Genomic DNA, 22,748 nt, shown 5'->3' on the forward strand with positions numbered 1-22,748 from the left:
AAAAAACCCCCCCCCCCCCCCCCCCCCCCAAACAAAAAAAAAAAAAACAAAAAAGTTCAATTGAAATAGAAGTACATGGAGGTCGTTCATAGATATTTACCTCCAGACGTTCAACCAATACATTAGTGTGACTTTCTGCGTTCTCAAACTTAGCTTTCATGTTCTTGATTTGCTCTTCCTGTTATCAGTAACATAATATTGGGAATGCCTTTTAGGAAATAATTAGGCAAGAAAGAGAACAGAATCAAGAAGGGAACCTAACCTTTTCCTTGAACTGAGCAGCAAGCTCTGCTCTTATAACATCTTCCCTGTCCTGAGCCAGTTTGTTAGTTTTTTCTTGCACTGCCGATGCCCTCTCGAGAGCTGATTTGGCTTGTGCTGCAGCCATTTCATATTTCTGCCTCCACTCTGATGCCTCCTCATCTGCAGAAGCAGCTTGTTCACGAGCTGCGGCCAATTTCCCTTCAGCAGCACTATACCTCGATTCTAAAGCCGCTCTTTGTGCTGCAAACTTCTCTTCTTCATTCTTCTGCTCTAACAAACTTTGCTCATACTTAACTCTCCAATCAGATGATTCACGACGAGCAAGATCAAGTTCTTTAGAAATGCTCATACAGCGTTCTTCCAGGGTGCTGCATTTGCTCCGCAAGTTAGAGATTCGACCACTGAGATCATCAGAAACTTTCTGCTTATCAGCAGTGGCTTCCTCATAGCGCTTCAAATACTCGGATCTTTGCTTTTCATTTGCCTCATGATGCTTCTTAAGCAGCTCCAATTTGTCTTCATTTGAACGACATTTTAATGCAAGAGCACTCCTTTCTGATTCAGCCTGATTTAACTGCTTGATGAAAAGGTCCATTATAGGCCCTTCGATACTACAAAGAAGATGGGCTTAAGTTAAAAAGAATCAAAATAGTCATTAACTGGACATCATTGTAAAGCTTCAAGAGCAAGAGCAAACCATTGTCGTACAAAGGTAGCCAAAATTTTCCATTTGCCTGGACCATGAGAAGATGTCTCATACTCGGCAAGCAAACTTTCCAGTACCTACAAATGTAGATAGGTCTGTAATCTTGAAGACGTACAAAGAGAAATAATAAATTATGGACGAATTAAGCTGCTTCGCTCAGCTACTGCTTTGTAGAAAAGACTAAACACTCAGTTACGAAAGATAGTAGGTACATTACACAATAAAAGTGCCATACCCCAATAATGTTACTGACTATGGCACCTGGAGAAAGGCAGGCTGCTCGAATCTTCTTTTCCATGCTCTGTATGGCATTTGAACACTGGCGGTCAGCCTCCAAAAAGGCACTTCTTTTGTATTCCTGCAACAACAGTCAATTTAGAGTCAGTTGATGCAAGTAAAATAACTACAGAAGGGTCGAATTCTGATTATTGTAAGAAATAAGAATAATTAGAGGGAACCAATACAAACAAACTAAAAAAAAAATCGAAAAGACAACAGAGAGAAGTAGCAAGAGCAAATGAGAAAGAAGGATATTGAACATATAGGCATGATAATGCATGGTCTTGGATATTGGTCTGCAGCAAGAAGAATTGGTTGAGGAAGTGTCTAAGACTAGTAAATCGTGGGCCGGAAGCACTGAAGTTTAACATAGGATCAATCAACTGCACTAACGTGCGCATTGTACATCTTAAAACTGATGTTAGAATCAACCTTATAATAATTATTTAGATAATTTGTTATAAAAGCAATAGATAAACAACACACAACACTTCTACATTGCCTTATATTTCTAACATCTCTTCTATGCAATGATTCCAAGTAGTCTCTATTTCACATGTTGCAGTCGTCCCAGAAATCAAAGTAACAAAATAAGTGACAATCAGAAAGCAAAAATCCACACCTCAAATGCCTTTCTACAGAAGTTGTGAAGAAGTTTTTCATAATGTGTGCGTACAGATCCAGCCCCCACAGCACTAGCATTAAATGAGGCAAGAGACTTTTGAAGAGCATCCTCGTGTGCTTCCCTCAAAACATCCTGAATATACAAAGCTAGTACAAATTATAGAGCAACAGCAGCTTCAGCAAATTCATAAGAGACAAGCTACAGCACTTTACCTCATCAGCTGGTTTTGTGCGGTCAAACGATGACATGTAAACCTCAGCAGCATAATCATAAGCCCTGCGACATTCTGCTTCTTCGACACTCTGTAGTATTGTGTATAATAAGAAGGTCATCATTCAAGTGGGACAGTAAACATATGGTCAAATCATTTGAGTGAGACAGTAAACAAGAGGATCTTTTATTCATTGGTAAGAACAGAAAAAACTATTACGTAGCTGTATATGATCCATCCCACCCTTCCTCCTTAGTTCCCTCTTAGCATGCCCTTTACTTACGACAGACAAGCCCTTTACTTATAACAGACACAGAGAGAGCCCACAACAACCTCCTGATACCATACACAGAGAGAGGGGTGGAGGTGTGGGGAGAAGCACAAGAAATCTATATAATGGGGGGTGTTTGGATTGACATAATTGTAGTTAAGTTGAAAATCAAGTCTGGTGAGAGAAAATATTATTGGTATTGCCATCAACTAGCATAATGTCAAAGAGATTCACCGTCCAGTTTGTATGCTAGATTTTGGTGACTTCCAACCATTTCAAGGGAATTTCGTTTTCAAGAATTTAAGCCCATGGTTACCTACCGGATCTTCTTGATATCTTCACGATGGATGACGAGATTAATATTTTTACTCATAACAAATTTGATTTGCATTCAAATCGCAACTTCATCAATCCAAACACTCCCTTAGTCTCTGAAACATGACTAACCTGCCAGGAGGAAGATATTGTAGGGACAGCTCCATTGTTGATGGCATCCAAGAATGATTGTGTGATGCCAGCAAGAATAGGACCTGTCATAACAGTAGCTCCTACTTGTTTAGGCCTGGTTCGTTCAAATACAAACTTTGTTAATGCATCCAAGCCTGCTCGAAATTCTGGTCGAAGGCTCTCTAACTGCACAATAAGAAGAGCATACAATTTATATAAGTCAAGTCCATGATCGACCACTACATCACTACAAGTATAAAACTATGAGTAATAAATATATTAAAGCTATAATCAAAGCAAGATAAACGCCTCACAGGGATTTGATCAAGGTGTCGGAGCTCATTTTCATTGTTCAACGGCCGAACTAGTGTAAAACAATCTCTATCTGGAAAGAGAGCACGTATGGACTCGCGGATCTAAAAAGCATATTGAAATAAATTAGCAATGGAACTTATATGCACTAAATAACGAAAACAATTAACAACAAAAACCTTTCTACTTAACATTAATAACCACAGTACAAATGTAAGCAGAGACATACAAGTACCTCATTTTTTGAAGAGACATCTTTACCTCTGCCTTGGATAGGCCTCAAAGCCAACTCTAAGTAGTCACGCGGCGTGATTTTTCGATTATCTTCTGCTAAATCTAAATAGAAATCCTGAAAACAGAAGACAAAATTTGCACCACTACTTCAAAAAGAAAACAACCACTCAAGGATGAAACATGCATCAAATGTCTTTTTTTTTAATAATTATAAAAAACATTGTAAGAATATTGGATTCTGACAATTCAAAAGATAATCACCCTCAATAACCAGACAAAGACCGGTGAAAATTGTCCAATCTCAGATGTCGTGGACCTTCCACCAGCTGCTTTAACACGAATGTGTTTCGTCATCTCAGTAACAAGTGAGAGGCGATCAAGGGCGGCTTCATCGATACCACCCATCTGACAAGCAGAAGTAAGCAGAATGGAGAGTAAAATATGAAGATTTGGTTTAAGAAATTAATATAATGGAATCGTCATAAGAGCGAAGAAACTTGATCTCATTATAAAGTATCTATACCTGGTTGTAAATGAACAGGCTTGATAGCAAGACAGCCAAGGAGAATACTTGAATGCTGTACGTTCCCTATGAAATAAGTGAAAGAATAAATTAATTATCCAAGTAACAATATCAGAATGAAGCCTACATAGAATTTAGAACAGTATAGGCAGTTCCCAAATAAGAACCTTGAAAAACATTGTGTTGGTTAAGCTTTAGTAGCTCTTTCGATTAAAGAAGCCTCGGATTTAAAAAAAAAACTAACAGTTAGTCTAGAGCCTTTTCAATTAGACTTATGCTCAAACAACCCCATATCATTGAGGGAAATACTCGGAAGAGGATGATGATTGATGATGAGGACCAAATGTTTCTTGTCTCCTAGCATGCTAGCTTATATACATTAGCTGCAATAAAATTTTTATGGAAAGGGATCCTGCTGTTTATTTCAAAATGTAATATATTCCCCACCCATTAGCAGATTATATACTCAAACTCCATTGTCATACAGAGCAAGAATTTATCTTACCGTCTGATCATATGCATCGATTCCTTCACTATCTAGAAGTAAAAGACTGTACTCTGTTCCATCAAGAGCAGTTCGCTTTATTGGTGCACTCCACATCCAAAGCCCCTTAGTGCATGGTCTATGAGTAGAAGCTACTTGAAATCCACTGCTCATTCCTAAAAGCTAACAGATCCATGTATGTAAATATTGCCTTAACTAGAAGGCTGGCAAACAAAAGGCAAGAATTAAGAATACAAATTCAGTAAGGCTGTATTACAGTTCAATCTGATTGGCACATGAAAATTTGACTTGCAAATACAGATGTGAGAAGGGAAAGAACAAAATTTACAGTTAGCTTTGGTTGATAGTCTTGTATTAAGAAGATAGAATGTTGTATTTCTGAAGTTTGGAAAATATTCGACAGTTACAATGACTTGCAAGTTCAGATACTCCAACCATATTAGCATCATATCTAAGTGCAAAAACAGTAGCAGCAAATACGAGAAGAAAACTATAGCCCAGGATTTTTTTAGGTAGCAGGAAAAGAGTGGAAGGGAATTGTACCTTCGTATATTATAGTTATCATAAAGGTTCTTAATAAACTTTACAGCCTAGCAAGAAGCAATTGAACAAGACCTACTTGATCAAGCACCATTCTTAGACCTTGAAAGATTCCATAGGCAAACTAAAATGCCAACTTATTATTCAAGGATATACTCGAGCAAGCCTAACACCATCTGCCAGGGCACAGCTCAACATGCCGCAAGCAGAGTGTGCCCATGGCAGCACTTGTTGCATAAGTCTGAGTTCCAAATAATTATGAGCTTCAAGATGATAAACTTGCTCACTATCATAGTTGAAATACTTGAAACTTGGGATAAGATTAAATTAACGTTTGAAATTCCAAATGCAACTATTTCTTTAATAAACATATGTCCCTGAACGTAATCCTCATTCTATCAGCTTTCATCACAGAAATGCATGAAATATGCATGATATAGATAGCACCCCATATTTTACTAATATAATCAATATCTTGATTCTTCTGATTTTTAATGAACAGAGAATTAAACCACCAGAGAAATCAATTATCCTGGGGTTTACAGTAAGCATTGCCAGGTTCCATCATTCAAATGCATAATCAACTAATGTAAAAGACCTTGGATGCTCAAACCAAGTTCAGAGAAAGCAGGGAACCATGAGTCGCAGTCAAAAAGAAGAATCCAAGGCTATACTGCGTCAGCACAACACATTACTCCGGGCCAAATGGCAATAGTGGCACATGCGTGGTAGGCAATTCTTGATAATAGTACATGAAGAGTCCTAGATCACCTATTTCACCTAATTAATTATCAAAATTACCACTTCATAGAAGAGATACTCACCTTAGAAGCAACAATTTTTTACATCTGATGAGGACAAAGATGCACACAAAGGTATCTTTATTTACTTACAAGAGTGAAACATTGACAAACTGAAGAATCAGAAATTGAAGTAGGGAATATAAAAACACAGAATTGCAGGGGAGAAACCTGGTTGAGGATGAAGCTCTTGCCCTGTCGGGCACGGCCACAGACGGAGACGACGCCTATGGGGCTTTTCACGAGGTGGAGGGCGGCGACGGCCTCGGGGTCCATCTGGAACTTCCCTCTCTCGTCGCAGTACACCAAACGCAGCGGCCTCCCCGGCCCCACCGTTCCAGGGGCCACAGTGGAAGCATACGAAGGAGACGGAGAAGCGGAGGTACCTCTAGGGCTAGGACTAGGGTTAGGGTTTCGGGGATCGGAGGTGGGAGAGGCGTTCCGGTCCTTGGAGGCCGAGCCACTGTGGAACCGGAGCATCTGCATCATCTTCGGCGCCCCTTTTGGCTTCACCCTCCTCCTCCTCCTCCTCCTCCTCCTCTGGCGAAAATCGCGCTAGGGTTTCGTTCGATCGAAGGGGAAATATTCGAGAGTTAGGGGGTGGGTTTAGGGTTTTGAAAAGTTGGGGAATATGAGGAAAGGGCCAGTACCAGTAGTGTCTTCTCGGAAGAGAGTCGCACAAATGAGAAGGCGAAGGAGGCGTTCTCGTTTCTTTCTTTACAATGAATGCGATTGCCGCCAACGGTGAAGGGTTTCATTTTTTTATCCTTAAAAAATGTAATTTTTTTTAAAAAAAAAATATAGCTCAAAAATATGAAATAATTAAATTTTTAAATTTCCGAAACCATCGTACTTTTTTTTCTTAATTTTTATACAGTTTTTGTGATTATAATATTTAAATACTAATTTTTTGTTTAAGTACAATAATATATATACATAACTTAGGCTCAATTTGTGATTGTAGAGAAATTGTATTACGTGCGATGAAAAAGTACGATGAAAAAATATTTTGTCTGTTTATTACGTTCCGCATATCGTAATAAATCGTTTATGATATATTTTTTACGACCCCATCAGAAAGTATATAAGCATATTTCTATATATTTTTATCATAACTTTATTTTATCTAATAACGTTAGATAGATTTCAATATCAAACTAAGCCTTAAAACGTGGGCATATTGAGAGTCTTGAGAATAGCTTTTGTGGTAGGCCACTAGCACTTCTGTTTGAGCATAGAAAACATATCATTTTCTCCGGTAATTAGAAGGGGATCAAACAAAATCGGAAATGTACAAATAGGAGTGTGACGCGCGTGAAACTCTGCGTTCTCAGGGAGGAATTCTACACTATCACACTTGCACCACGTTATCAAATAAGAAGCCAATAGCATTCCTACTTTTCAAACAAAAGTACAATAAAAATATTTTTTTTACAATCATGATGGAACATATACTCCTAAAAAAAGACATTTGATTGGTTTGTTACGCCACGTCACCCATATACCCGTTGCATTTTAGAATTTTTCGTTCTCAGGCCACAGCAAAGTACTGTGCTGTGCCAAGCCAGGCCGAAAAGTCAGCCCAGCTTTCTACTCTTAATTCTTATTTTAAAAATTTTTAAATATTAAATTTTATAAAGTATATCTATATATTATTATGTATTAAATAAATAGATTTTATATAACTTGTAAATAAAATCATTCAAAATTTTAATAACTTATATTTCAGATTACTAAAAAAAATAAAAAAAAATCGTGCCTGACCATCCCATGGGCAGATTGGGCTAGGCCCTAATTCAGACATTCTTGTTTTTTATGAATTGGATACAAGAGTTATAAAAGCCCAGATATAGATCTGTTTGTACTTGCACCTGCACTTCAAAGTTCAAACTGGTCAAATTAGTTGTCCGCGACATTCAATAATAAGAACACATGGTTTTGAGCTGAAGGGAAAACATTCACATCTTGTGATAGTACAGGTACTAATTTGTTTGACTACAAATTATCTACAATTTTGTAGTACTGAGCATGCTTTGATTAAAAATGGTTTTGATTGGAGATCATCTTTTGGGGAATGATGTTTTGATCAATTTTGCCGATTCCAAATATCAATTGGCTTATATTTTATCGAGTTCTGAGTGAAGAATTATTCTGCGATATCTTTGCATTTGTGGGCATGGCCAAAAAATCTAACCAAATTATCTATGGCTAAACAAGTGTCAACCAAAAAATTAAAATTGTTCTTCGTACATATTTATCTACTATCAACTTTTCTCGTTATTTTAATGCTTTGTTTAGATAGAGAAAAAATAATAGTAATTTTCTTTCAAAGAATAATTCTATCTGTATCTTCTTCTTCTTTTTTTTTTTAGAAAGATAGGAAGGTCGCGTTTGGTATCATTGTTATTTTCTAATAAATTTTTTAAATACTATTTTATATAATTTAATATGTTGAAAAAATAATTTTTTTATTGCTGAATTTATTTTGTTGATAATGCATCCAGTCAAGTAATAGATGATAATTTGTTTTAAAAAATTTGGAAGTGAAAAAAAATAAATTTTTTTTTTTATTTCCGAGTAAATATTTTGGTGAAAGGATTACAGCAATTTATTTTTCATTCTTAAGACTTTTAATGTACACAATTCTATTTTTTTTAAAAATAAAAAATAAACATGATATCGAACGTATTGGCATCATAAATTTTGCGCCATATGGTGAACTAGAATGAACTGCGTGAAAATAATCTCAGAAGCCAGAGATAAGTAACATGTGCTTACGTGGTTAGGATTGACCCATAACGACAAACAAAATCAGGAATGTGTCCGATTACGGAGAATGACTGAATAACAACATGCTAAATTATAGATAGATAAGAGATGCATAACAGAGAAATCTTTTTATCGGAGAACAAGATCAACTTATTTTTCTACATTTTTCGCTTTTTAAAAGTCTAATTGTAATTTATGCTTTTCTTCGCATTTTCAACTTTTGAAGAGCAATACATATATAAGCATTATTGGGCTATTCAGTCGAACCGAATTTACAGTGTGGCGTTTGAATTTGGTTGGTCTGATCTCTCTCATCAACTGAATCACTTAATTCACTTATGGATGCAAATTTGGACGGTCATTATTCGTAGCCGCTTTACTCCTTGCTCATTTTTTGAGAAAGTATATTTAACCGAGTAAACGGTTAAAAAATTCGGCTCCCAACGAAATATTATCTAAATTATTTATTTTATTTGTTTTTTTTAAATAAATTTAGGAAGAAATACGAAGCAATTTAAATTCGACCTGGGCATCTCGAATATGAGTCACTAACAACTGCACTTTGTATGATTCGCCATTTTTTTTTTACTTTTTGATAAAAAGATTACTATAGAAAATTACTAGGAGCTAAGTCTTCGATATGTAGTTTATGTACAACTTAGGAGCAAGCACCATCATTAAATAAATAAAAAGAAATTAAAAAAACTGTACCGTCCGTCCTGGGGGCCTGGCCACGTGCCACAGAGCCCGTTTTGGAACTTTCTGCCGGCCCCTTTCCCCATGGCACGGCCTTCCATGTGAGCGCCCCACCTCCCCCCACCCCCCTTGTGGGTTTTTTAATTAATATATAAAATATATATTAGAATGCACTGGTTATATTCCTGACAGTTCCTGACATACTGTTTTCAGTCGTTCTATCATGACTAATAAAAAAATAATTTTATTATATTTTATTTTTAAATAAAAAATATGATTGATTTTTTATTAATGATGTGGTATAAGTGTGATACAGTAGACGTCCTACTTTCCTTCTTTCTCATCATAATTATTAATTATTAATTATTAAATGCAGTGTAAATGTGATACAGACATACAGTAGACTTTCTATTTTTTTCCTTACTCATTAATAATTGTTAATTATTAATCAACTATCAGTTCCGGCGACACTAATAATTATTCACGGCACTTATCATTCGCTTAAAATTGGTACACTATAGTGGCTTTTGGAGTACGCGGTGGCATCCAAGGAGCCAAAAAAAAAAAAAAAAAAAAAACTTTTTTGAGTAAACGGCATGCAGTTTGGCGCCCGTTCAACCCCTCAATCCGCTCAACGGTCGGTCAGCAGTTGCAGTGGGTGGGAACTGGGAATGCAAGTGCTGCTGGCTGCTGCTGGAATTCATGGCGTAGCGCAGCGCGCGAGAGAGAGAGAGAGAGAGAGAGAGAGAGAGGGAGAGATTCCCGAGGTTGACCACCAACCCCCTACCCGTTGAAAAGCCCCTGACCCACTCCGTTTGTTTGAACCACTCACGCCCGAGTCATTGGAGTAGCTGGATCGAATCCTCCAGTTGGGATTTATATCTGGCTAGGCCCACTCTTACGTGTGACCTGCTATTATAAAAATTTATAAAAAAAATCGACCGTCTCTAGAGCAAGTGTCAAAAGACTTGGTGGTTGGTATCCGAGATCCAAATTTAAATTCTAGTTGATTCACATTTTCAACTAAGTTTATTTCTAAATAAAATTAACGAAACGAGTAGCGTGCTATACCTATCTCTCTAAAAAAAACAAAAATTAAAGATAGAGCCGTCTCATGTTGAAAACCATCCCAAATTATCTTTTTTTATGAAATAATAATTTATTTATATATATATATAATGTTACCTTATGCGTGGAATAATGAGTTGGTTAATATGATTTTTGTCATCTAATTTTTTTTAAGAAAAAACTATCGTTGTATGCATTGGCACTGAGTAGTGAACTCAGTTTTTTGCCCAAACAAACGTTAGGAGGTGCGACAAGAAGAGAATCTGCTGGCTTATAATTTAGCGACCTTTTGCTCGTTTCCTACTGCAGTGGCGTTTCTACACGCATTTATTAGTGATGAAAGTTGGAAAGACCCTTCAACTAAATATCATGTTTAAATAGATCCTCAATGTTTTAGTTTGACATATTTCTAGTTTGTTTTTTTTATTGTTGATAATAAATAGCTCAATTAAGTTATTAACTATCGCAAGCATTAATAGGGTCTACAGGCTTTACTCACGTTAAAATAAAAAAAAAAAAAAGAACTATCAACCATTAATGATGGTACTCAAAATTCATGCTTGATAATAATAATAATAATAAAAAAAATTGATCCCTTACAAAAGATTCTTTATGCCCAATTGATATCTCACGAAACCATACGATATATTAATCGTATGTATGATTAATCAAAATTTTTTATATCGGGTCTGTCGATAATTCTATATAAAGAACAACATTCTCGAGAATCCATGGAAATGCTTTTAAATTTAATACCCAATTTAACTGATAGAAATATAAAAATAAATAAAATAATTAGTTATTAAGGCGAAATTAACCCTTAAAAATAAGCCTATTTTTAAATGCGGCCGTTGTTGTAGGAGCACCTCACTGGCTCCTTATGAATTGTATATACATATACGCCATATGCAGCGACGCACCATAGATAAAGACTCTCGAGCAGAAGAAAATTTTGAAGTCGTATGTAAACAGCAAGAGACAGATCACACTCCCGCAGTACTTAGCGGCTGCGGCGGCGACGGTGTAGGCGAGATCTTCACCTTTATCACCTCCCCACCACTCCGCCATGAGAGTTCCCACCACCGCCGCCAAGCCCCTCTTCAGCCCCGGCCGCGGCCGCCGCCGTGACCTCCCGCCGGCGGCGGTGGCGGCGCCGCCGTCGCTCTCCGCCTCGCACAGCCGCCGCCTCCGCGGCAGCGGCAGCCTCAAGGGGGCGCACTCCCCGATGTTCGCCGCCGTCGTCGCCGCCGGCGCGCCCGGGGGGCGGCGGCGCGGCTACGCCTTCGAGGCCGTGGAGCCCTCGTCCCCGAAGGTCACCTGCATCGGCCAAGTCCGCGTGAAGAGCAAGAAGAAGAAGAGCAAGAAGGCGACGCTGCGGTCGAGATCGAAGAGGGCGATCGGAGGTGAGGTGAGCTTGCGAAGAACGGAGGAGGAGGAGGAGGAGGAGGAGGAGGAGGAGTATTACTGTAAGAATCAGGGGTGGGCGTGTCAGATTCCGGCGAGCATATGCGAGGCGCTGAGGGGTGCGGTGTCGGAGCTCAACTGCTTCTTCCTCCCCTGCGTGGGGAGATCGAAGCCGATCGGGGAGGAGGAGGCGAAGCGGAGGCGGTCGAGCGCGTGGCCGTGCGGGGCGGCGCTGGCGAGGTGGGTAATGGCGGTGGAGGCGAGCGAGGGGAGGGAGAGGGGATTGGGAGGAGGAGAGGTTGTGGAGGTGGTAGTGGAGGAGGAGGCGGAAACTGGGAGAGGAGCACCGGTGCGTGAGGCGAAAGCAGAGGCGGTGGAAACGGAGGAGAAGGGGAGGGTGAGTGTGTGTGTTCCGCCGAGGAATGCTCTGTTGCTGATGAGGTGTAGATCGGATCCGGTGAGGATCGCGGCATTGGAGAGCAAGTTTTGGGGATCGCCGGCGACGAAGGGTCAAGTGGATGTTGACACTGAGGATGATGATTCTGAGGATGATGATGATGATGATGATGATGATGATGATGATGATGATGATGATGATGATGATGATGATGATGATGATGATGATGATGATGATGATGATGATGATGATGATGATGATGATGATGATGATGATGATGATGATGATGATGATGATGATGATGATGATGATGATGATGATGATGATGATGATGATGATGATGATGATGATGATGATGATGATGATGATGATGATGATGATGATGATGATGATGATGATGATGATGATGATGATGATGATGATGATGATGATGATGATGATGATGATGATGATGATGATGATGATGATGATGATGATGATGATGATGATGATGATGATGATGATGATGATGATGATGATGATGATGATGATGATGATGATGATGATGATGATGATGATGATGATGATGATGATGATGATGATGAAGAGAAGGAGCAGGAATATGATAATGTGGATGGAGAAGATACGAACCAAGAGGATGGGAGTATTGAAGCTGCGAAAGGCCATAAAGGAGTGGTTTTGGGCACAAGAGATGGTGAATTGGGAAAACCAGTAGAAGGAGATCAGCCAACAGTGGAGGTGGAGGGAGCACAAAGAGGAGGTAAAGAAGCAAATGAGGAGGAAGCAGTAAAGATCCAGCTGCAGGGAGAAGCAGAAGCAGAGATGGAGCTCAAAGGTGATGAAGAAGGAGGAGGAGAAGATGAAGAGGTCAAAGCCGAGGGTGAAAGAAAATCTAGCCTGCCTGTACAGTGGCAGAGGTGCGACTCTTCGTCCCAAGAGGAGAAGAGGCGGCGGCGGCACAGCATTTCCTCTGAGAGAGAGGCGAGGCGGGGGAGCTTGTCCAATGAAGAGGAACGAAGAAGAGCTAGCTTTTCCGTAGATTGCGAAGCACGGCGGTGGTGGAGTTTCTCCATAGATCAGAAAGAAGATCTGATATCTGAGTTAAATGCTTCAGCAGGATTAGAGTTAGAGAAGGAGAAAGAATGCTCTTCAGAGCCAGAACTGGCTAAAGAGAACATACAAGGACAAGCCCATGAAGCCGCAAACGAAGGAACGGAAGCAACGAGTAAAGTAGACGAAGCTCAAGAAGCGAAAATAGAGGATGAATTGAAGGAAGAGGAAGAGGAAGAGGAGAGGGATAAATGCGGCGGAGACAGATTGCCTGATTGCCTTCTATTGATGATGTACGAGCCGAAGCTATCGATGGAGGTCTCGAAGGAGACATGGGTCTCTAGCAACCACTTCCTCCACTGGCACCCTCACTACCGTCCCCGCCACCCCTCGGATGATGTTGGAGCCAACGGAGCAGAAGCAAAGACCAATAAGGAATGCAAGACGTGTGTTGGTAGTGACGATGAAGACTGTGGCAATAAGGAAACGATCGAACCTGTGAATCGGGCATCACCGCCACCTCCGCCGCCGCCGCCGCCGCCGCCGCCGCCGCCGCCTGCAGCGCGCACCTCACAAGTTGTTGAGCAGAAGCTGAAGCCAGCGGTGCAAACGCTGTATCAACCGTTCGTGCTGACGCGGTGCAAATCAGAGCCAATGCGGTCGGCAGCAAGGCTGGCGCCTGATGTGTGCTTCTGGAAGGACCGGTACCGGCCCATCGGCGCAGCAGGGATCGGCTTCTAATCTGCGCTGGTTTAGCTGCTTTTTAGGTTCAATGAGAATAAGATGCTAACACTTGATTCAGCTCATTTCTGTTGTGACACTCTGATTTGTAGGCTAACAGAGGCAACTACCTGTTTGTTTCTTGGTGTATTACTTAGAGCAGAGCGTTGATGTATTATTCTTGTAAGATATTTTCTTCTCTGGGAATTCATGATTGGTGTGATCTTTATGTAGTGAAAGTTATGCTACAGCGTAGAAAAAGAATGATTATATCATCATAAAATTCATCCAAGGCCTCTCTTGTTTCATGCAGAGCATTCTACGTTAACGCCATTTTTGCTAGAATCACTAGTACATACAACAATTTAGGCATAATATGCACATTTGTAAGATTTGGAAGAGATTAGTGAATAAGAAGTGTCCGAGACGGTCAAGGTTAAAGCCCTTTTTGGGGTGTTGGGCATGTTTTGAGGGCATAGAACACTATCACTAACAATCAATTGGTGAAATAACGACATTCTTATTGCTGCAAGAATTCTCTTTTAAATTTGAATTCCAAAAACCACAGAGTTATCAAGCTAAGAAGCTACTGCTTTCGAATCCTAAACCATGGATTTAATAGCTTATCAGGATGTAACTCAGATAATACATAGATCGGAATCCAACTTGATATCATCACCGATTATTGGATTCGGATTCAGATGCCATATGGTTCCAGCTTGACATTGTCATCAACATACTATAGAGTTACAGAAAGTGGCAGTACAACACACTCAGCCTCTTCCTCAGTGTCCAACAGAAAGAGTAAAACTGGGGAAAAAAAAAGGAGAGAAGAAAATCTTGTAAACTCTAGGCTTGCTCTTGCTGCAGCGGCTGATGCACAAAATATCTTCCGTGTACATTGTTTCGCTGGAATTTCGTCAATCATCTATGCGAATGAATAATGTGATAATCATTTACAGGGAAAGATGGAAATAAGCTTCTACTGCCAGAGTTTTCCTTTCATCATTCTTATCAATTTTTACTCTTATCAGAAGTCTGCTGCAAGTCATTGCTTGCGGATTCCACATTTTCCGAAGAGCTTTCGTCAGAAGCCTTTGTATTCAGCTGTTCACCTTCTTCCTTAGAAGATGGAGACTTACCGGAGCCACCGTCCATAATCGAACCAATAGCAAGCTGAAGAGAGTAGAGTGTCAAGCCGATGGAATTAATCCCAAACACGAAAGTCGCTAAGTAGCACAAGCCATTAACGATCGTCCTGTGTTACAGAAGGAAACAAGTATGTGAGAACTGCAGGGAGTTTGATATGCATAGATAGATAGATAAAGGCAGATGAGGTATTGGAGGAGCACCTTATTGTTATTGTTATCTGACGAACCTGAGGCGACAGAAGAAATATCTTATCAGAGAGAAGTCACAATCATTAATCAGGATTCAGTAATTTGGTCGCATTATCTATGTGCCGATTATAGCTAGTTAGAACAACAGCATATATTAAGAACAAGGGTGATATAACCTGCTTACTGCTTAGGATCCAAAAACTGTCTAACATTAACAGAACAGACAACAAACCCTAGTGGAGAGAAACAACAATATCATTTCCAATAAAACATTGATCTCTAAGTAAAACTTCGGAAGCAAACTAGGCGAAAACCCTAAACCCCACTGTAAGTATCAGTACACTTAAATCAATCGAGGGGTCTTAGTTTTTGTAGTCAAAACAGAACAACATGAGAACATAAGAAACCAGATTCGAAAGAAAACAGGGAAAGAGATGAATCACGGACCGAGAAGTTATCAGAGATGGCCTGCCGATTAAGCGCAGCCTCGATAGTGGTGGTGAATTTGTAGAGGATGAGCGCAATGACCCCAGCCGCGATCCCACCCAAGAAGGCCTGGGCCGGAGACGGTGGCGGCCCGGCGTCAATAGAAGTCGCGCCCATTGCCTTCAAACTATCCAAAGCCTCCTCCTTCATATCCTTCGTCTTCTTCAACCCCGTCGACCTCACTCTCTAAACCACCACCAACCAAAGCACCCACCAAATAGAATGTCACAATAAGGTAAAGATGCATAGATGCTATAATTTCAGTACCTAACCTTTCTAGAATCATAATTTCAGCAGCTCCCTTTCATCTCATACTTGAATGTCTACCGCTGACCTCATTGCAAAATTTCTTTGTATAAAATTCGGATCATTTGATTGGATGTGTGAGAAGCGATGCACGGAACGCGCGAATACATTTACTTGCGCAATAATTTATACAGCTTTTTGAAATAGTGTTTTGGTACCGAAAATGCTAACAACAAATGGACCATAATGTTCAGGTAAGCTATCTTTCGATAAAACCACAAATTACATGGAGAGAGAGAGAGAGAGAGAGAGAGAGAGAGAGATTGATGGAGAGGGCGGGTACCAATTCCTTGGCTCGTTCGGCGCGGCGGCGGAGGGAGCGGAAGAGGAAGAGGGAGATGGCGCCGGTGAGGAGGACGCTGGTGGCGACCTGGAGCGGAGACGGGTTGTCGTCGACGGCGAAGATGGTAGAGGGGGCAGAGGAGGGGAGCTCTACGGGCCCTCCGCCGTCGTCCTCCGCCGGGGGCGGCGGCGGCGGCGGCGGCGCCGCATCGTCGGGGAGCTCCGCGAGTCGGGAGGGGGGTGAAATGGTAGAGGAGGTGGTGGGAGTGGAGCATGGTGGTGAAGTGGAAGCGCGAGGAAAAGAGGATAATGAGAATAAAATGTAGTGTTTTACTCACGCGGGCCAAATGCGGACGCACTCACCACCTAAAGCCCGCCAAATAGACAAAACGACGGCCCAAATTTAAGTTGGACATCTATTAAGCTATTAATTGCACTTTGATTTTTTTAAAAAAAAAAAAAATTGGCCCGTAGGACGTAGGTCCAATAAAAGAAAAACAACTCCGACTCAACGTACCAGAGAATTGAAGCATCCTGCTTTCCCACTACACAAGTTAAAATGGGTTAAAAAACAAACAACGTCAACGTCAATTTAGGCACTACAAAATAGGTAAGAACACAATTCCCAAACCCGCATGATAGATAAGGGCCGTGATAGAACATTGACTGATATTCCTCAGTTTAAAACACGGAGGCAAAATAACTAGCGATTTGATAATAATAAGAGGTGAGGCTAAGTTGGTATAATACCAACTAATGAAACTAATGGAATGCGTCCATTTCTGGGAATGCTTCGAGTCAGAAGTACAAAGAATCTGAACATTTACAAGTTTTGCCTCCTCGTATTCAAAACAAGCTTGTGTGAACATAAGGAGAGCATGTTAAGAATCCTAATTACTTTCGCAGCACGTACAACCTATGTCAGAATATTTCTGGTTGCATATGACATCAAGGCAGGCGAAAATGTGATCCTAATGTAATTGGATTGCATCCATCCAACAATGCATAATGTAGAGAAAATTTAGCGAACCTTCAAACTAGCTTATGATTTAGTACAACATCTGACCAAAATTGTTTCTCATCCATAATGGTTAGGTCGATGCGATTGTGCCGGGACCTCTGTTGCCTATGTCAAAACTGGCCTGAACTTTTGAACTATGAAAATCTTTTCTTCCGTGGTGCCCTGAGCTCTCAACATTTTCACATCCGAGAACATCATTACAATCGACCATTGCAAGCAAATTATCATCTGATTCGATTCTTGAAAAGGAACTTCACATCACCAGGCGTTGATGAGTTCCTCCTTGCAGTAATTTGCATGAGAACACCATCAGCAAGCATACGCTGAAGAACTCTCGCTATATTCTTGCAATCATCAATCCCAAGATGGTGGCTTCCCCTTGGCAGCATCTGAAGCTGCCTCATCATTGTCATCATTCCCGTGGCCTGGAACACAATGCACGTCAAAATTAAACTGAAACAAATCACATGCATTCCAGATTGTAGAAATTATAGTCACAAATGAAATTAATCTACAAAATGTCCATTAAGTTACAGGTGTAAAGTGCACTGGCAACAAAAAGCACTTACCCTTCTATTGTAGAAGTTGAGATAGATATCTTTCAGATTGATCCACTCCTTAAAGTAAGAGGGCAACTTTATTTTGGAAACTCTGCACTGCTCAGGAATCTTAGTCTTCACATCCCAATTCCCACTGTTAGTAAAAATAGCCAAAAATGTGTCCATTAGTGATGAAGCAGCAGAAATTAATTTTGGGAAGGATTGAAAGCACATGACATGTCAATGAATATTTGACATGTATGATGATAATAATATATGTAGTAATCAGACATTTATCAAGGGAAAACAAGACTTATTAATTGTAACTATAACATGATGGTTGGAGGGTTTATCCTGCTTATTAAGTGTAACTACCACATGATGGTTAAAGTGTTCATCATATTGGCTGACTATAAATGAACAGTTTGCTTTTGAGGCATGCACATTAGAAAACAAATAGAATTCACTACAGACATTGCACTTATTTGTGAAATGCAATTTGAATGCTCAGTACGAGACCAAAACAGGAAAGGAGGAAATTTATTGTCAATTAAAAGCTGATTTACATCATAGATATCAAATAAGATGATAAGAGCAAAGGTTTCAACATAAATTCACAAATGCAGTTGACAAAAGACAGTTTTCACCAACCAAGTAACAAATGCTGCTCTGTTGAGTGACCCTTCTTGCTCCTTATTCCACAAGTGATGAGTTGTTATCCATTCCTCAAACTCCTGAAGCACGTCTTTAAAAGGGAGGGCAGTATCATGCCATACACTATACAATAAGTAACAAACAATATTAAAACAAAGTCTCTTGAATTATCTTGAAAAGGAATTATCTGATATTATAACACTAAAGAAGACGACCAAGGTTTCCAAAACAAATTCCTAGAACCAAAAAGTAAAAGGAATACGAGGCATTTTTCTGTTATTCAGAAGAACTGAAATAACTGTAAGTTGAAGTCTAGCAAAACTTCTAGCTCTGATCTGTCAGTTGAAGCCTAGCAAAACTTCAGCACACACTAAATATATAGTAATAACTATGAAAATTCTGCATCTTTTTGAACCTCTCTAGTACAAAGGACAATGAATAGTTACGAATATATTGAGGTGAGTTATATAAACAGAATATTAACTAGAATAAAAAACATCATGCAAGAGATGATAACTTATCAACTATGTAACAATAACTACCACATACCGGTCAACTCCAAATTTTCCATATTTCCCTTCTATATATTCCATAATTCTTTGCTCACTCATTTTGCTTGGCCTTACAAACCTACAGGGAAGCGCATGCAAAAGCGAAATAATGAAATATTTAATCAAACTTATATTCCATAATTCCTGCAGCAGATCTGATTATATCTTGAAACAAAGTGTACCTGTGGAATGAATCAACGAATTCCATACTCTTTGAATCGATCATTACAACAGGAAATTCAAGAATCTCAACTTTGCCTTCCAAATCAAGAACCAAAAGGTAATCCAGATTTTGAGGTCGCAACTTATCGAGGCTAGAGGAATTTATTCTGAGGTCCACCGGAATATCATGATTGAATTTCTCAAGATGCATAGCATCATCCATCTAAAACAGAAAATATATCCATTATGATTGTGTACTGATATTCTTACATTCCAGTATAACTACCTTGCACTTTGGCTTTGTTTAGGATTGCGAGGAGACTGCGTTACAACAGTGAGAAAGTACAAAGAGAAAAATACCCTCTTTGTTTTCGTTCATAATATCATATGACGCATATCGCAATAAGTCGATTACGAAATATTTTCTATGGTCCCGTTCGAAAATGGAGAAGCATATCTCTATATGCTTTTGCCGCAACTCTGTTTGCCTAATAGCATTGAATGGCCCTCAATACCAAACAGGCCCTTTGACGACAACATTTATTACTAACAAAATTTTGGAATGCAAAGTACTAATTAGACAACAACATAAATTCTTAACAATGTTCACAATGTCATCAGAACAGAAATGAGCTGTACAATCAATAAAGCTGTTTGCAGGAATTTTATTAGCTCTACCACTCAAACAAGCACATGCCATTTTGAGAAATAGTGAAAGAATAAATGACAAGCATTTAAGCTATTTCTTAGAAAATATAGGTACAAATCTTACCAGGGTAATCAATTATAACTGCTCCCCTGACTAGGAACTTACAACATACCAAAAATTTAATTCAGAGACAACAAATTCCATACTCTCCTACCATATCCGCCAATGCAGCTCATCAGAGGGGCAGCATGTACCCCGCCGTGTTAGCACGATACGTAAGAGCGTTATATTACAATGCTTACAGAGACATATCATTCTTTCATAGGGACGTTGGTATTCCGATTCTAGTTTATTTCTAAACCTAAACACACATTCCACGCACTCTCCACCAACACACCATAACTGCGGCAAATTGTTCGAGAAAGAAGTAAATTCGAACCACTCCGCCTACACAACAAAACTAGTACAATCCAGCCAAAATCTAGATAAATCGAAGCTTCCGAAAAAACTTAACCAATACCATTACACGATTAATTTGAACAAACAATCACATACAGAAAAATGAAGAGCAATTAGAACAAGAGCTTACCTTTGTACACTTCCCCTGTGTGTAGTACAAACACATGGGCTTCCATTTGTAGGGATTTGGAACTTCGGTTTCCATCGAAGGATCGCAAGTTTGGGACGAGAACGAAGCAGATATGGAGAGGAGGCTTCGATTGAAGAGGCGAGGGGGAAGCGAAGAGATTGGGATTAGAGCATGGGGGAGGAGGAGGTGAGAGGAGGAGGAAGAGGACAAGTGAGAGAATAAACTGGGAGAAGAAACCCTAGCGAGCGACATCGCCACAAGCGTGCAGCCGAGGAGGCGAAGTGAGGAAACTCGGAGAAGGAAAGGTCGAGCTGGAGCACAAGCAGTGCGCTGCACGACCCGACCCGACCAGACCCGACCAGACCCGATTGATCGATCCGGTCCGTTCTGAAAAATAATCATATTTCAAGAGTGGGCTGGTATGCTTATGAAAGTACGGAACCCTCCGTACTTTCAAGTTGTTTTCGATATTCGAACTTTCAAATCGACGGTCGGCCTCATTAGAGTTGATCTAAAGTATTTGAAGTACTTAGAAAATAAATTTTGTGATTTTTTGATATTATTTGCCTAGTGATCGAAGGGGCTCAAAATTAATAATTTTAACGGCCATGGTGAGCCGGTTGCAAGTTTAACGGTGTAGAAATATCCAAATCACATGAAATTTTGATAGAAAATTTTTTATACCATATAAAACAAGATCAATAACTTTGATTAAAAATTTTAATGTCATATCATCATATTTTATAAGATTTTTATTTTCAGCCGTTGATTTTGAGCCACTTCGACCACTAGGCAAATGATATCGAAAAGTCGCAAAATTTATTTTCTAAATACTTCAAATACTCTAGATCAAGTCTAACGGAGCCGATCGTCGATTCGAAAATCTGAACATCGAAAATAAAGTGGAAGCACGGAGCCCTCTGTGCTTCCATAAGCATCCTAGCCGCACTCCATATTTCAATATATAGAGACTCTTTCGCCTAAATTCTGAAAAAGAAATTTTTTGAAAATTAATTTTGATTTAGAGAAATGATTTTACTTAAAAGCTATAGAGCATTTAGCTAAGTTTAGATAAAATTGATTTTAAAATTTGAGATTTGAAATTTGAAAACTAAATTTTAAATTTCATATTTGAATAGTTAAAATAAAAATTCAAATAAAGTTAGAATTAAATTTAAATTTAAACTTTAAATATAAAATTAAAATAAAAATTTGAAGTTTGAATCCAAAATTAGAATCAGATTCAAAGAAGCAGATTTTTTCTGCTACTGATTCGAAGGCCTTCAAAATTAATTTTCTAATTCTAAAAAAGAATCAGATTTTTCAACACTTATTGTCAAACATTCTATGAACCCAAAATTATTTTTGGGCTCAAACACCCCCCATATATATTTTTGCACAATTTAAAATCCAAAGGAGCTTTTTTTTTCTTTTTTTTTTTTTGAAAAGGATCAATTCGAGTGAAGATAAAATAAATGATTAGAATTATATTTTTTGAAAAAAATATTTACATTTATAAAAATAGAGGATAGAAAACTTAATTTAGGATTAGAATTGTTGATTTTATCTGAATAATTTTTTAATAAGAGTTTAAGTCTTTTGATTGTTTTTTGAGACATCTAAATCATTCAATAGATACCTTAGAAAAATTCGAAATTTTAAATGTTATAGACTCGATATTTTAGATTACATTCATTGGTGTGAATCCCTCTTTTTCTTATATAAGCGGTATCATATAAATTAACTAGCTGATGATTAATGTATGCAAAATTAAAGAACAACTATCTAAACCAAGGACATGTGGAATTTCGGTCCTGGAATTTATTGCTCAAAAAATAGTACACCCAATTATTCTAAAGATTATAATTAGATGATTGGTTGTCAATTGACCGAAGTTTCGACTATTCAAGATATTTTGAATCATTTCTAATTGCACAAACCATGCTGCAGCTTAAAATATTTCAAAAAACAAAATATCAGGCAAAATCCCTTCAGTAACAGTGATTTTAAGTTTCTAAAACAGTTCTAATGATCACTCCTATCGAATCCATCAAATAATGAGCTCATTAGAGGAATATTCATTAGTGTTATTCTATGACGCAGAATTAGGCTTATTTATATAATTTCTTTTGGTCTCGCAGTTGATGAAGGTGGCTCACAAATCAGAAGCTCAATTCCTCAAAAAAAACATTTTCTTGTTTAAAGTGATACTTTTTATGAAAAGATTCAAAAAGCAACCTACACTCGGAAAGTGAATCACCTGATTTTATCGTGATTGACAATGATTGGATCAAAATGTTTACTCTTAATAAACTTAGTTTACTGCAAAATCATACTCGCATCAATCC

General features: G+C 38.9%; 4 protein-coding genes across 6 annotated transcripts in view; 1 reads left to right on the forward strand and 3 right to left on the reverse strand.

The window, feature by feature from the left end:
• LOC109710450 (guanylate-binding protein 2-like) overlaps positions 1-6,442 on the reverse strand; it is a 7,775-nt gene extending 1,333 nt beyond the window's left edge. Inside the window, exons 1-13 of one of the 2 annotated variants that reach the window (XM_020233013.1) lie at positions 5,889-6,442; positions 4,378-4,539; positions 3,873-3,938; positions 3,611-3,754; positions 3,351-3,464; positions 3,118-3,219; positions 2,804-2,989; positions 2,087-2,176; positions 1,872-2,006; positions 1,206-1,328; positions 962-1,047; positions 263-875; positions 101-178 (exon numbers count right to left, since the gene is read on the reverse strand). In XM_020233013.1, coding sequence (XP_020088602.1) covers positions 101-178; positions 263-875; positions 962-1,047; positions 1,206-1,328; positions 1,872-2,006; positions 2,087-2,176; positions 2,804-2,989; positions 3,118-3,219; positions 3,351-3,464; positions 3,611-3,754; positions 3,873-3,938; positions 4,378-4,539; positions 5,889-6,206 — 2,217 coding nt within the window. In that variant the 5' untranslated portion in view covers positions 6,207-6,442. The remainder of the gene's footprint in view (positions 1-100; positions 179-262; positions 876-961; positions 1,048-1,205; positions 1,329-1,871; positions 2,007-2,086; positions 2,177-2,803; positions 2,990-3,117; positions 3,220-3,350; positions 3,465-3,610; positions 3,755-3,872; positions 3,939-4,377; positions 4,540-5,888) is intronic. The other variant, XM_020233014.1, reaches the window with a different exon arrangement.
• Positions 10,998-14,108, forward strand: LOC109709944. 2 transcript variants are annotated; one of them, XM_020232330.1, is made up of 2 exons: positions 10,998-12,201; positions 12,604-14,108. In XM_020232330.1, exons 1-2 carry the CDS (start codon positions 11,317-11,319, stop codon positions 13,840-13,842), a joined length of 2,124 nt encoding a protein of 707 aa, XP_020087919.1. In that variant the 5' UTR covers positions 10,998-11,316; the 3' UTR covers positions 13,843-14,108. The 2 variants fall into 2 exon arrangements, with proteins under 2 accessions (XP_020087919.1, XP_020087920.1); XM_020232331.1 differs by having other exon boundaries at positions 12,607-14,108.
• Positions 14,412-17,467, reverse strand: LOC109710286. The gene is made up of 6 exons (XM_020232793.1): positions 17,378-17,467; positions 16,753-16,780; positions 16,237-16,568; positions 15,609-15,833; positions 15,174-15,199; positions 14,412-15,079 (listed from the first exon to the last, which is right to left on the reverse strand). The coding sequence occupies exons 1-6, from the start codon at positions 17,465-17,467 to the stop codon at positions 14,836-14,838; spliced, it is 945 nt and encodes a 314-aa protein (XP_020088382.1). The 3' UTR covers positions 14,412-14,835.
• LOC109710472 (uncharacterized exonuclease domain-containing protein At3g15140) lies at positions 16,980-20,752 on the reverse strand. The gene is made up of 6 exons (XM_020233071.1): positions 20,401-20,752; positions 19,183-19,385; positions 18,999-19,079; positions 18,447-18,572; positions 17,826-17,949; positions 16,980-17,681 (listed from the first exon to the last, which is right to left on the reverse strand). The coding sequence occupies exons 1-6, from the start codon at positions 20,650-20,652 to the stop codon at positions 17,481-17,483; spliced, it is 987 nt and encodes a 328-aa protein (XP_020088660.1). The 5' UTR covers positions 20,653-20,752; the 3' UTR covers positions 16,980-17,480.

This window comes from Ananas comosus, linkage group 5, assembly GCF_001540865.1.
Source record: "Ananas comosus cultivar F153 linkage group 5, ASM154086v1, whole genome shotgun sequence".
Classification (NCBI taxonomy): Eukaryota; Viridiplantae; Streptophyta; class Magnoliopsida; order Poales; family Bromeliaceae; genus Ananas; species Ananas comosus.

What these genes read in the sequence shown, in the direction of transcription:
- LOC109709944 (XM_020232330.1), top strand. Translation starts at nt 11,317, where the DNA reads ATGAGAGTTCCCACCACCGCCGCCAAGCCCCTCTTCAGCCCCGGCCGC. An exon ending in CTGAGGATGATGATTCTGAG is followed by an intron (nt 12,202 to 12,603) that starts GATGATGATGAT and finishes GATGATGATGAT; the next exon opens with GATGATGATGATGATGATGA.
- LOC109710286 (XM_020232793.1), bottom strand. Translation starts at nt 17,467, where the DNA reads ATGGTCGATTGTAATGATGTTCTCGGATGTGAAAATGTTGAGAGCTCA. An exon ending in CAGGATGCTTCAATTCTCTG is followed by an intron (nt 16,569 to 16,752) that starts GTACGTTGAGTC and finishes GGCCCGCGTGAG; the next exon opens with TAAAACACTACATTTTATTC. An exon ending in CCATCTCTGATAACTTCTCG is followed by an intron (nt 15,200 to 15,608) that starts GTCCGTGATTCA and finishes CTGTCGCCTCAG; the next exon opens with GTTCGTCAGATAACAATAAC.
- LOC109710472 (XM_020233071.1), bottom strand. Translation starts at nt 20,652, where the DNA reads ATGTCGCTCGCTAGGGTTTCTTCTCCCAGTTTATTCTCTCACTTGTCC. An exon ending in CACAGGGGAAGTGTACAAAG is followed by an intron (nt 19,386 to 20,400) that starts GTAAGCTCTTGT and finishes TTTCTGTTTTAG; the next exon opens with ATGGATGATGCTATGCATCT. An exon ending in GGAAAATTTGGAGTTGACCG is followed by an intron (nt 18,573 to 18,998) that starts GTATGTGGTAGT and finishes CTTATTGTATAG; the next exon opens with TGTATGGCATGATACTGCCC.